The sequence below is a fragment of the Pristis pectinata genome, chromosome 5 (genome assembly GCF_009764475.1).
Source record: "Pristis pectinata isolate sPriPec2 chromosome 5, sPriPec2.1.pri, whole genome shotgun sequence".
NCBI lineage: Eukaryota > Metazoa > Chordata > Chondrichthyes > Rhinopristiformes > Pristidae > Pristis > Pristis pectinata.
In genome coordinates this window covers 60,654,044-60,668,329 of record NC_067409.1, presented here as the reverse complement: position 1 = coordinate 60,668,329, position 14,286 = coordinate 60,654,044, and the positions used below count along the sequence as shown (strand labels likewise).

The following is a 14,286-nucleotide window of genomic DNA, read 5'->3' as shown; positions in this document are numbered from 1 at the left end:
CCTGATGAGTATTTCCAGCATTTTCTAGTTTTATTTCAGATTTCCAATATCTGAATATTTTTTTTGCTTTTTGCTTTGCATTTTTTTGATTATTGCATTTTATATTTCAACTAACTTTGTAACAATATCTTCAATTGTCTATCTTGTAGGTGTCTGGGGGAGATGTATGGGACAGAAGTGTGGCCCAGGTGGTATCCAGACCAGGTCAGTATGGTGTGCCCACGTGGAGGGATGGACGACTTTACCTACTAACTGTAAACCAGCAGAAAGACCCGAGAATCAGCAGAATTGTTTCAAAGTCTGTGACTGGCATAAAGACCTATATGAGTGGCGGGTGGGTGAATGGAACGAATGTTCACCTGTTACTTCCAGGAGCCCTTCTTCAAAGCAAACCTCTGAGTGCTTGCAAGGAGAGGATGGAATTCAGAGGAGGAATGTAACTTGCATCGAGAAAAGAAATGGAGCTGCAGCAGAAGATGTTATCTGTGAATATTTTGAGACAAAGCCCCACCTTGAGCAAGCCTGTCTCATCCCTTGCCCACAGAATTGTGTGGTTACCGAGTTTACTCCCTGGTCTGAATGTACTAAATCCTGTGGGGTTGGATTACAACACCGACTTCGTCAAATCCTGGTACCTTCGCTCTATGGCGGTGAGCCATGCCCCAAACTTACTGAGTTTCAGACCTGCACATTCAATACCTGTCTGGCAGAAGAAAGTATGTACAGTCTGAAAGTTGGTCCCTGGAGCGAATGTTCTCTTCCACATTCTCGGCAAATTCGGCAGGCAGGAAGCAGGATGAGAGACCCAGAAGCCTGGGAGCTTATGAAGAAAAAGAGGAACAGAAACCGTCAAATCCGTCAAGACACCAAATATTTTGACATACAGATTGGTTACCAAACACGGCAAGTTACATGTACTCACAAAAGTGGGAAGACTGCTGCTCTCAGGTAAGAAGCTCACAATTAATGAGACACACTTTGTCCCTACCTTGATTAATAACCTAGGCAAATAGTCAAAAACAAGGGCCTGAAAACATTAAAGAAAGGAGGTCAAACAATCCCAAATTTGAAGCTATCTTGTGCTTGGTATCTTTGTCAATATTTGCTTCTGAGAAAAGAAAACCACCCAGGTAAGCAACTGCTCCATGTTTTTCAGTAAGCTTACATAATCTTGATATTAGCATGAATAGAGAATTGGCTAAGCATCTGGAAACAACCACTAAACTGTGATGTGCCTCATGAATCAATGCAAGGACCACAGCTATTCAAAATATATAAAATTAAGAAGAAATCAACTATACTACAGTCAAAGTAGAGGGCAAGGCAACCAACAAGGAGAGATATTGATTCGTGGAGAAAGTTGGCAAATGGAGTAGAATGTGGGTAAATGTGAAGTTGTTCACTTTGGAAGGAAGAATAATGAAACGATGCATTATTTAAATAAAGACAACAGAAAGCAGTAGCACAATGAGACTTGGGAGTCCTTGTACATAAAAGATAGAAAGCTAGAATACTGGTGCTAGAGATAATTGGGGAGGCTAATGGATTGTGTTTTTTATTTAAATGGGACTAGGATGAGGGGTTATTTATTCTGTCAAAAGTTTAAGTCCTTGGAATTCCTTGTCCCAGAAAGCTGTGGAGAGTGCATCCATGAATATGTTTAAAACTGAGGTAGATTTTTAATCTGCAAATGAATTGAGGGTTATGGGAATAGGGCGGAAAATGAACTATGATCTTATTAAATGGTGGAGTAGGCTCAAGGGGTTTAATGGCTCACGCATGATCCAGTTTCTTAGGGTCTTAACCCCACCCAATCATAAACTTCCAATCCAAAGAATTCCTAATATAGACCAAATTGCTCAGGACATTTATCTATTTCATACCACCTGTATATTATGAAAGACCATTGCTCATAATGAGATGTTTTAGATTCAGTAAGAGCTTTATTGACCCTAGGACTGAGCTGGAGATAATAAAAACTGGCAAGGTTTTGACAAGGACTTTCCAGAAATACTGTTTCAAGTATACTGATCAAAGCACATCATTTCCTGGCAAGTTACTCATATGTTTATTAGGATTTATCTGTATGTTTGTTCTTGACAAAATAATCAGCTTTATTTAGAAGTATATTATATAAAATATTTATTAGAACTGTCTGATCTTCAAAGCAATTTTAGAAAGTCCATTTAGGCATAATATTTTAAGTTTGTAGATTTTAATATTGTACTTTGGTAACATGTTGTCACTTAACACTATGCAGTAAGCTGCAATGGCATACAACTGTATCATATGGTAATTTACCTGAAGTATAACTTTTTAACATCTAAATTTAAATCCAAAGGTGTTTTTTTTAATAATTTACACTTTTGCACTAAATAAAAATACTGTAATGCAAAAAGCCAAAATCCTTAAGAACATAGTGTGTACTGCCCTTTATCGGTCGGGCATTGAATACTATTCTCCATCTTTATGAAACATCAGTCAGACCTCAGTTGGAGTATTGCGTGTGGTTCTGGTCACCACACTGTAGGAAGGATCTGAGAGTGCTGGAGAGGGTGCAGAGGAGATTCACCAGAATGTTTTCTCAGATGGAACATTTTCATTTTAAGTAGAAACTAGATAGGCTAGGTCTGTTTTTCCCTGCAGCAAAAGAGGGTATGAGAGGACATGACTGAGAATATATAGATAGGGTGGACTGCAGGAATCTTTTCACTTTGGCAGAGGTGAATAAAATTAAAACACATAGATTTAGAGTAAGGAACTTCTTCATTCAGAGAGTGGTGAGTACCTGGACTACACTGCCAGCGAGAGTGGTGGAAGCAGACTCACTGACAGGATTTAAGAGGTGTCTAAGCGAGCACTTGAATTGCCTAAGCATTGAAGGCTATTTGCCAAGCGCTGCAAGATGGGATTAATATGGATGGGCGTCCACTGATTGGCCTGGTTGTGGTCAGCCGAATGTCCTGTTTCCATGCTGTATGACTCTATGACTCAATGAACAAAAACAGAATGCTGGAAGAACTCAATGGGTCAAGCGGCATCTGGTAGGTGACAGATGGAACCAGATGGGGAGGGAATGATGGGCGGATGGAACCTGATGAGGGGAGGGGATGGGAGAGATGAACAAAGGGAGAAGAAAACTTGGTAGACAGGTGTATGTGTGTGGCGGGGGTGGGGGGGAAGGGAGTACCAGGGTTACACAGGGGGAGTAGGTTTTAGGTTACCTGAAACTGGAAAATTCAATGCTCATACCATTGTGTTGAAAGCTGCCAAGCAGAATGTGAAATATTGTTCTTCCAATTTGCCTTTGGTATCTGTGTAGCAATGGAGAAAACCGAGGACAAATAGGTCAGTGTGGGAGATGGAAGGAGAGTTGAAATGAAAGCAGAAAGGGGTGGGATGAGGTGGGGAAGATGAGACTGGTGGTGGGATCACATCGGAGCTGCAGAAATGGCAAAGGATGATGTGTTGGTTGTCGACACTAGTAGGGTGAAAGGTGAGGACCAAGGGAAGTCTAATGCTGTTCTGTCTATGGAGAGAGTGGGTCAGAGCAGACATGCAGGAAATGGAGGAAATACATATAAGGCCTCCTTCAACAATAGCAGAGAGGAAGCCACACTTTTGGAAGATCAAGGACATTTCAGAAGACTAGAGCATAAGGCCTCATCCTGAGGATGCAGGGGGAGGAGGTGTAGTTGAGGTAGCTGTGGGAGTTGGTGAGTTTATAGAGATATCAGTGGCAAGCCTGGTTCCTGAGATAGAGAGATTCAGAAAAGGAAGAGAAGTGTCATCCCCTGCCCATCTGGTTCCACCTATCACCTACCAGCCTCTGTCCCACCCTTCCTCCCTCACCTGGTTCCATCTGCCCATCAACCCCTCTCAATCTCTTTCCACCTATCACCTACCACCCTCTATCACAGCCCTCTAAGTACTGCTATATACTGGAAATCTTTCCTGTTCCCTCTCAGTCCTGAAGCAGGGTGTTGACCCAGAACATCGACTTATACCTTTTGCTTCCACAGATGCTGCTTGACTTGTTGCGTTCTTCCAACGTTCTGTTTTTGTTCCAGATTCCAGCATCTGCAGCCTCTTTTGTCTCTATGAATACGACTTAATTTTTATTTCAATCTGTGGAATCTTCTATTATACTATCAAGGGGAATAAAGAAAATGGAAGACATTGCTAAAGCACACTGGGTTACATGTAGAGGTCGACAGTTGTTAGTATACATGCAGTCAATACAGAGGAACTGGCAAAATCAAATGGTCAACATTGGGACCTTAAGGGGCATATAGTTAAGGCAATAGAGAAAGACATAGAGTAAGATTCTAAGAATGCCATGGGAACTATTTCAAGAAGAGAAACCCATGCATGTGAAAGTAAGATCAATGTAATGGATAACTGTGATAGTAAGTTTTGTATTTTCTGTCATTCTTTGCGGTGCTATATGACAAAGCAATAGAGCAGGCGATCCGGTGATAAGTTAGTTTTCCTACTCATCTAACAAAGCATAAAGTTATCTGAACTAAGAACAAGAACAACATATTCATTTAGCATCTTTAACATAGCACAGTAACTGATGTTTCTTCACAAGTAAGGAGATGTTCGGGTAGGTGACCAAAGCTTGGTCAGAGGTGGTCATGAAAGAATGTCTTCCAGAAGTAGGGAGACAAAGAGGTTAAAGAAAGGGAGATTGAAATCTTTCAGCCTTCTCCGCTGAAGATATGGGTGCTAATTGAGGAATGGTTAACTTTGGGGAGAAACTAGAGGGCAGATCTGGAAGAGCACAGATACCTTTAAAAGTTGTACATATGCTCAGAATACTGTATCTATGAATATGGACATACCATGATCCTGTTGGACAGGAGAGTCATATAATGTAATAGTACAGCACAGGAACAGACCCTTTGGCCTATGGTGTTATGCCAAACTAAATAAACTAATAACTCAATGAGTAATAAAACCAAAAATACTGGAAACAGCCAACAGATCAGAGATCATCTGTTGAAAGAGAAACAGAGTTAATATTTCAGGTCCAAGACCCTTCCCTGGGAAAGAGATAAAACAGGTTAGTTTTCAGTTGCAGAATCAGCTAGGGGATGGTGGATTGGTGGCATCTCTCTAAGAGGATAAGACCAAATGACTTAATGTGCCAGTTAAGTAGCAGGTTATGCAATGGAGATGGAGTAACTGGGAGAATGGAATTGAGTCCTTACAAGATGCAGGCTGGGAGTAAGTAAGGTCAAAATAGCTGTAGGAGTCTGTGGACTTGCACTGGACATTTGTTGCTAGCCTATCTCCTGAGATAGAGATGAAGAGATCCAGAAAAGGAAGGGAAAATCAAAGATGGATCATGTGAAGGTGGGAGCAGGGTGGAAATTGCCAGCAAAAGTAATCCTAAAAGGTGGGGTCATTGTCAACAAGCCATTGTCTCTCACATAGCTATTGAACATCAGGCCATTGACCTGCTGAATGTTTCCGGCATTTTCTGTTTTATTTCAGATTTCCAGCATCTGCAGTTTCTTTTTAAATTTACTGTAGTCTCATTGTGTTCAGCTTTGTAATGATTGACAGGAACACTTACTCTGTTGCAGGAACTTGAAGATTAAGCATGTATATAGATTAAGTTACTGGCTTGCAAGTAAATCGATATCTTTTTGGATACATATACATTGTATTTATAAAGACATTACATTTAGTGATAAAGATGAGATCAGAAAGTTTTTCTACTGGATTATTGGAGAATATTGATCAATCTCAGTAAGTTTTAGTGAGTCTGTAACACTAAAACTTATTTTGATTATGTTTTTCTGCAACAACTCACATGGAATTTCATTTGTCTAAGGCCTCCGTATGTGCCAGTGGGAGTGTGTAGCAATGCAGTGCCAAGGGACGACAGTGTTGACTTATGACTGGGCTGCAATATTCGACCTGTTTAGCTGTGTCACTGTGGAATAATACTGGGCAACGTGGCTCCTTCAAGTAGCTGTATTCGGAATTTAGGTGTATGACCAAACTTGCAAACTTAACTCATGTATCATATATTTTAAGTGAACACATTTGCGAAAGCAACTAGTTTTGTGGAGGTTGGAGATGACATTATTGAGAAACCCTCAAAATAATATGATATTTGAGCAGAAACATACAGTAATCCTGATGGTGGGCCAGAAGCATGTGGCATACTGTTAAAATATGATTAAAGATATTTTGCAAGGGCTGGAAAAAATTCCAGTATTCTGGCATTCTCAGGATTTTGCTGGTGCTTGACTGGCAGATTTTCTAGACTAACGGTGTTATTCCTATTGACACCCAACAGACCTTAAATTTGCATTTTTCCATAGTATTATAATAAATTTTCCAGTCAGCCTAGTAAGTTTAAAGGGACTGTGGGAAATGGGGCCATAGGCAGTATAAACAGAACATGGGAACTGGGGCCCAGTGAACTTAAAGGGAATGGAAGAAATGGGGGCTGATGAGTTTAAAGGGAGCACAGGAACCTGGACCCTGGTGAGTGGAAAGCAAGCTTGGGAACTGGGGCCTCGATGCATTGAAAGGGATTGTGGCGAGTATCACCTGGTGAGCCAGATAGCAAACCATCAGGATTTCCAATTAGTCGGAGAGCAGATTATCATTGTTTTACTGCAGCTGAAAGCTGTACGTTTGGGACAAGGAGCTAAACAGGGTAAGGCATTAGTGAGTACATTGTTTCTTTAAAGTACATCCTCGTGTTTCAAGTTCAGTGTCCTTTTAGAGTGTACCTTACACATTAGATTCGTGTGTACTGCTGGATGAATTAGTTCATTCAAAGCTGCTGAACATGCAAAACTTGACTTTCTAATTTGATAAAATTGCTGTCAAGAATGCCAGAGGATTTTGTCCATTACAAGTGACAGGTGTAACTATAATCCACACAGACCTGCAGTGAATGCCATGACTCTGAAACTGCGTCCAAAATGTACAAATGATGCTGCTTCAGTCAGTTAGAAGGGTTAAAGACCTTCACAAAGTTGGACTTCTTCCATGCCCATGCCATCAACACATGCAAAGGGCTTTACACATATACAAATCTTGGAGTCAAGCCTTCACCCCAGATTTTCCAGGTTGTGATGGATAAAATCATCGCTTGTGTAACCAAGATAATCTGTTGATTGCCATGATCATGAAAGAAGAGTACCTTCTGATTTTGGACCAAGTGTTCAGGAGGTTCCATGTGCACAATGTGAAATTGAAGATTGATATTAATGGCCTAGTATCAGTGAATGAAAAAGTAGAGATCATCATCAATGTACCAGCACTGAAAATATGGCAGAGCTCAGGGCATGGCTACAGTATTCCACGTGATTCCTTCTTGCAACAGTACTCATACCATTGCATTACTTATTGAAAAAAAGATGTGAAATAGATGTGGAATAAAGAACAGCAAAGTGTATATGAATGGGATGTATGCCACAAGCAGTTTGCAAAGCACTGAGACAACTGCACAACATGATTATAGTCTTATAATCTTATAGTTTATTGTTGTATGCACAAGTACATGTATGTACAGGTGCAATTAAAAACTTACAGCAGCATCACAGGCACAAAGCATCATATAAGCAGCATTCACAAGAAAAACTTAAATTAAATATAAATTATACGCAATTTTTACAAGAAAGAACACAACTAGAACAAAAAACATCGTCCATTTTAGTGCAAAGTGATCAAAGTGGTCATAGTGTTGCGAAACTGTTGTGATTAGGGTTGTGCCAGTTGGTTGAAGAGAAGTAGCTGTTCTTGAACCCGGTGGTGTGGGACTTCAGGCTTCTGTACCTCCTGTCTGACGGTAGCTGCGAGAAGATGGCATGGCCTGGATGGTTAGGATCTTTGATAATAGATGTTGCCTTCTTGAAGCAGTGCCTCCTGTAGATACTACCAATAGTGGGGAAGGATGTGCCCATGATGTTTTGGGCAGAGTCCACTACTCTCTGCAGCTTCTTATGTTCCTGTGCATTCAAATTGCCATACCAGACCATGATGCAATCAGTCAGGATACTTTCAACAGTAGATCTGTAGAAGTTAGTATTACTGATCAGGGTTAAATTTCTAAATATTTATTTGAGATTGGTGGTCTTTTGTCAGACCCAGACTATGTCACAGATGTAAATAAAGAGTAAACAAAATAAGGCCTATGATTGAGTGAAGGACTGAAGACAGGAGTTATGTCAGCAGATGGGAAATTGAGCTAACTGTGAGTGACCCAGAAGACTCAGAGTAAGTATGAGTTGTTATAGCAGAATAATGGAGATGAAGAGAGACATGGGAATTCTGTCAAAGCAGGGAAAGTTCCATTGGCCATGAGGGATGGCAGAAAAAGATGGGTTGCTAAGGAAGCTACTACAAACATCAGATTATTTGAATGGCTGTATTCCAATGGGGGAACTGCAACCCAAGAATCACAGTCCCCCTTTCCCACGTGCAAATGCACATTCTGCCTTTTGTACTGAAAATGTGTGTCGTTAAAACTTGAAGTTATCACAACAATTATTAAGGCTTGTAAGGTACCTTACAGAAAGAATAAGTTGCTACCTTTTGAGTTTGCATTGAACTAAATTAGGAAGTGTAGAAGGACAAGGACAGAGAGGTAAAGGGTTCTGTTTTTCAAGTTGCAATTTCAAGTGCAATTTTTATATATAACTACTATTTATAAGCAGTCAAGGACCTCGTGTCTGACTAATAAACAACATGATTTTGAACAAATATATGAATTAGTATTGATATAAGGGTAGATTCTTTTGGCATCTGAATTCATCAGACCTATATATGAATATTCAAAATGTACAACATCAAACTGAAACCAAACAAATATAAACAGTAATATTTTTCATGAAAGCGAACACTGTTAATTTGCCAGCATGAAGATGTGTCCAGTAACCAGCTGAGCTCATAAATTTAATCATAAAATTATAGTCATTATAAAAGCAGGATTCTGTAGCATCTAATTAATTTGTGCAAGCTTTCAGCTTTTTGAATCGTGAATTCAGTGGAGCTATTGATGATCATGTATAAGTTAGTAATTGTTTTTAAGGATCATAGGTCAGACTGAACATAGAAAAATATATTAAGCACAAAGAATATAATCAGGCCCTGTGGATTAATCTGAGCCATAAAGTTTGAAATTAATGATGCTCAGTTGGAGCAAAAGACAAAAAGAATGCTCTACATTGACTTATTAAAGTAATACATAGTCACAGGATGTGAGCAAATATTTTGAAGCATCTGTTGTATTCACACAGTTCCACATCTAATTCTTTAAACCTTGCTTCACAGTTCCATTGCTAGGACTTTTCTGTGTAAGCTTGGTGTTTTCTTCAATTAAAATATTGAAATGAAAATAGTGAAGGGGGAGGGGTGGCAGTGGGGAGGGTAGCCAGGGAGACTGGGGTTAGTGGGATGTATCAACAGTGAATCAGAGCAAGATTAGGGTTTAACAAGGAAATGAATGGGAGAATGATATGGATTAAACACCAACGAGGTATCAATAGTAGACTGTGTGAAATTGAGGATTGAAGATTGAGGACTGGTCGCCTCATTATAGGAAGGATGTGGAGGCGTTGGAGAGGGTGCAGAGGAGATTTACCAGGATGCTGCCTGGATTAGAGAGTATTGAATATGAGGAGAGGCTTAAGGTGCTAGGGCTTTATTCACTGGAAAGGAGGAGGATGAGAGGAGACATGATAGAGGTATATAAAATACTGAGAGGAATAGATAGAGTAGACAGTCAGCGCCTCCTTCCCAGGGCACCAATGCTCAAGACAAGAGGTCATGGCTTTAAGGTTATGGGTGGGAGGTTCAGGGGAGATGTCAGGGGGAGGTTTTTCACCCAGAGAGTGGTTGGTGCATGGAATGCACTGCCTGGGGTGGTGGTGGAGGCAGATACATTGAACAGGTTCAAGAGCTTGTTGGATAGGCATATGGAGGAGTGTGGGATGGGGGGATATGCAGGAGGAAAGGGTTAGGTAGTGTGAGGGTGGTTTGATAGACAGCACAACATGGTGGGCTGAAGGGCCTGTTTTGTGCTGTATGGTGCTATGGTTCTATGGAAGCAAATATCGATGGGGAGTGCAGAGACCAAGAACAGAAGAAACATCAAAGGAGAAGTGGGCAGAGATTGGGGGTTCTGAGAGATACCTACACAGAAACTTGGAAAGCAAGATGTTGAGGGGGATATTGATGATGAAAGAGCAGACAAGTCAGAGGGATATCAATGTGTGGAGAGCAGAAAGCTACATGGGAAGGGCAGATAGACTTTGAGAAAAACTCCATGTGATGCTGGGAGAGATCAAGGATGGAAGAAAAGCAGAGATCAGAAAAAAGAGTAATTAAAGTTCCAGTGAGACAGAGGATATTGAGGGATAAAAATATATTTAGGAGATTAGCAAGAATGAGCTATTGAGGGGGCACCAGAGACTGGGGATCAAGACACACTTGGTAGATGAGCTGGAGAGAAGCAGCCTCAATGTGATTTTATTGGGGAAGGATTCAAAGATCTTGATCAAATTGATAGGGAACAGGGGTATTGAAAACTAAAGGGACATCAAAGCAAATATGGAAGAGATAAGATGTAGAGGGGGTTAGCGATAGAGGGATTAATCAATGATGGAGTCAGGTAAAATCGTATGTGGAGGGATAAGGAGTTGAGGGTAGACCAGTGTGCAGCCCAGACAAGATCCTGAGGCAAAAGAATATTAATGGAACATGATTAACGTTGAATGGAACATCAGTGAGGAGAAAACAAGAAAATTTGGGACAAAATAGCATTGATGAGATAAGGCATGGAGACTGGAAGTTGAGGTGACATTGATTGAGGGGCTATTGATTGAGGGGCATGGAGATCAAGGGTCACAGTGCACAATAACAGGAAGCAGGAAAGATCAGAATCAAGGAAGAAATGGATGGGTCCTTGAAGCACACATCAATTTGGTCTATTGAACTCTGCGATCATAGAGACTGATAAAGGACTGGAAAGATCTAAAGTTGTGGAAATATAATGGCATGCAAAAGTTTGGGCACCCTTGGTCAAAATTTCTGTTATTGTGAATAGTTAAGTGAGTAGAAGATGAACTGATCTCTAAAAGTCATAAAGTTAAAGATGAAACATTCTTTTCAACATTTTAAGCAAGATTAATGTATTATTTTTGTTTTGTACAATTTTAGAGTGAAAAAAGGAAAGGAGCACCATGCAAAAGTTTGGGCACCAAACTTTTACCGAGGTCTTAGACCTTCATTAGGTGTTAGGACTATGGCTTGTTCATAGTCATCGTTAGAAAAGGCCAGGTGATGCAAATATCAAAGCTTTATAAATACCCTGACTCCTCAAACCTTGTCCCAACAATCAGCAGCCATGGGCTCCTCTAAGCAGCTACCTAGCACTCTGAAAATTAAAATAAATGATGCCCATAATGCAGGAGAAGGCTATAAGAAGATAACAAAACGTTTTCAGGTAGCCATTACCTCAGTTCGTAATTAAGAAATGGCAGTTAACAGGAACGGTGGAGGTCAAGTTGAGGTCTGGAAGACCAAGAAAACTTTCCGAGAGAACTGCTCGTAGGATTGTTAGAAAGGCAAATCAAAACCCCCGTTTGACTGCAAAAGACCTTCAGGAAGATTTAGCAGACTCTGGAGTGGTGGTGCACTGTTCTACTGTGCAGCGACACCTGCACAAATATGACCTTCATGGAAGAGTCATCAGAAGAAAACCTTTCCTGCATCCTCACCACAAAATTCAGCATCAGAAGTTTGCAAAGGAACATCCAAACAAGTCTGATGCATTTTGGAAACAAGTCCTGTGGACTGATGAAGTTAAAATAGAACTTTTTGATCGCAGTGAGCAAAGGTATGTTTGGAGAAAAAAGGGTGCAGAATTTCATGAAAAGAACAACTCTCCAACTGTTAAACACAGGGGTGGATCGATCATGCTTTGGGCTTGTGTTGCAGCCAGTGGCACTGGGAACATTTCACTGGTAGAGGGAAGAATAAATTCAATTAAATACCAGCAAATTCTGGAAGCAAACATCACACCATCTGTAAAAAAAAAAGCTGAAAAGGAAAAGAGGATCGCTCCTACAACAGGATAACAATCCTAAACACACCTCAAAACCTACAATGGACTACCTCAAGAGGCACAAGCTGAAGGTTTTGCCATGGCCCTCACAGTCCCCCGACCTAAACATCATCGAAAATCTGTGGATAGGGAACCGGAGGAGTAGGTCAGAGGAAGAAGGGGATGGGGAACAGTTAGATCAAACAGATAGAGAGGCTTTGGGGAAGGAGAAGCAGAGTACAGGCTATAAAAGTAGTAAGGTAGATGGACTGAAGTGTGTTTACTTAAATGCAAGAAGCGTCAGGAATAAGGGAGATTAACTGAGGGCTTGGATAAGTATGGCGGACTATGATATTGTGGCTATTACTGAGACGTGGCTGACGTCAGGGCAGGAGTGGATATTGAATATTCCTGGTTTTCGGTGTTTTAAGAGGGATAGGGAAGGCGGGGGAAGAGGAGGAGGGGTGGCGATACTGGTCAGGGACACTGTTACAGCTGCGGAAAGGATGGATGTTGTAGAAGAATCATCTCTAGAGTCCGTATGGGTGGAAGTAAGGAACAAGAAAGGAGCAGTTACTCTACTAGGAGTATTTTATAGGCCCCCCGGCAAGCAGTAGAGATATAGAGGAGCAGATTGGCAGGCAGTGTTTGGAGAGAAGTGAAAATAACAGGGTTGTTATAATGGGAGACTTCAACTTCCCAAATATAGACTGGAACCTGCTTAGTGCCAAAGGTTTAGATGGGACGGAATTTTTAAAATGTGTCCAGGAGGGATTCCTGACACAGTATGTCGACAGGCCGACTAGAGGGAATGCCATGCTAGATCTAGTTTTAGGAAATGAACTGGGAGAGGTGAAGGATCTATTGGTGGGTGAGCATTTGGGGGACAGTGACCATTGCTCCATAACCTTTAAAATTGTCATGGACAGGGACAGGTGCAGAGAGGACAAGAAGATACTTAATTGGGGAAGGGCGAACTATGAGGCTATAAGGAGAGAACTTGGGAGTGTAAATTGGGATGTCCTTCTTGAAGGGAAATGTACCATGGAGATGTGGTCGATGTTTAGGGATCTTATGCAGGATGTTAGGGATAAATATGTCCCAGTGAGGCAGAGAAGGAATGGCAGGGTGAAGGAACCGTGGGTGACGAGAGAGGTGGAACGACTAGTTAGGAAGAACAAGATAGCATACATAAGGTATAAGCAGCAAGGTTCAGACAGGGAGGAATATAGAGTAGTGAGGAAGGAACTTAGGGAAGGGCTGAGGAGAGCTAGAAGGGGATATGAAAAGGCGTTGGCTAGTGAGGTTAAGGAAAATCCCAAGGCCTTTTTCACTTACGTGAAGGGTAGGAGGATGGCGAGGGTAAAGGTAGATCCGATTAAAGACAAAGGTGGGAGAATGTGCCTGGAGGTGGTGGAAGTGGGAGAAGTTCTCAATGAATACTTCTCTTCGGTATTCACCAAGGAGAGGGGTCTTGATGACGCGGAAAGGAGTGCTGGTAAGGGTAATGTTCTCGAGGTTGTAGATGTCAAGAGAGAGGATGTGTTGAAGTTGTTAAATAATATCAAGATAGATAAATCTCCGGGGCCTGATGGGATATTCCCCAGGCTGCTTCGAGAGGCGAGGGAGGAGATTGTTGAACCGCTGGTAAGGATCTTTGAGTCCTTGTTGTCTACGGGGATGGTGCCGGAGGATTGGAGGGTGGCAAATGTTGTCCCCTTGTTCAAAAAAGGTAGTAGAGATAGTCCAGGGAATTACAGACCAGTGAGTCTCACGTCTGTGGTGGGTAAGCTGTTAGAAAGGATTCTAAGGGATAGGATCTATCAACACCTAGAGAACCATGGATTGATTAGGGACAGCCAGCATGGCTTTGTGAAGGGAAGATCTTGCCTCACAAGCCTGATAGAGTTCTTTGAGGAGGCGATGAGGAAGATTGATGAGGGTAGTGTGGTGGATGTGGTCTATATGGATTTTAGTAAGGCGTTTGATAAGGTTCCTCATGGTAAGCTTCTTCAGAAGGTCAGAGGCCAAGGGATCCAGGGAAGCTTGGCTGTGTGGATTAGGAATTGGCTTGCCTGTAGAAAGCAGAGGGTTGTGGTGGAGGGAGTGCCCTCAGATTGGAGGGCAGTGACTAGTGGTGTCCCGCAGGGGTCGGTTCTGGGACCTCTACTTCTTGTGATATTTATAGATGACTTAGATGAGGGGGT

At 41.5% G+C, this 14,286-nt stretch overlaps 1 protein-coding gene across 1 annotated transcript in view; it reads left to right on the top strand.

Annotated features, from left to right (window-relative positions):
- Positions 1-14,286, top strand: part of thsd7aa (thrombospondin, type I, domain containing 7Aa) — a 299,272-nt gene that overhangs the window by 117,840 nt on the left and 167,146 nt on the right. The window contains exon 2 of the mRNA XM_052016677.1: positions 150-948. Coding sequence (XP_051872637.1) covers positions 150-948 — 799 coding nt within the window. The remainder of the gene's footprint in view (positions 1-149; positions 949-14,286) is intronic.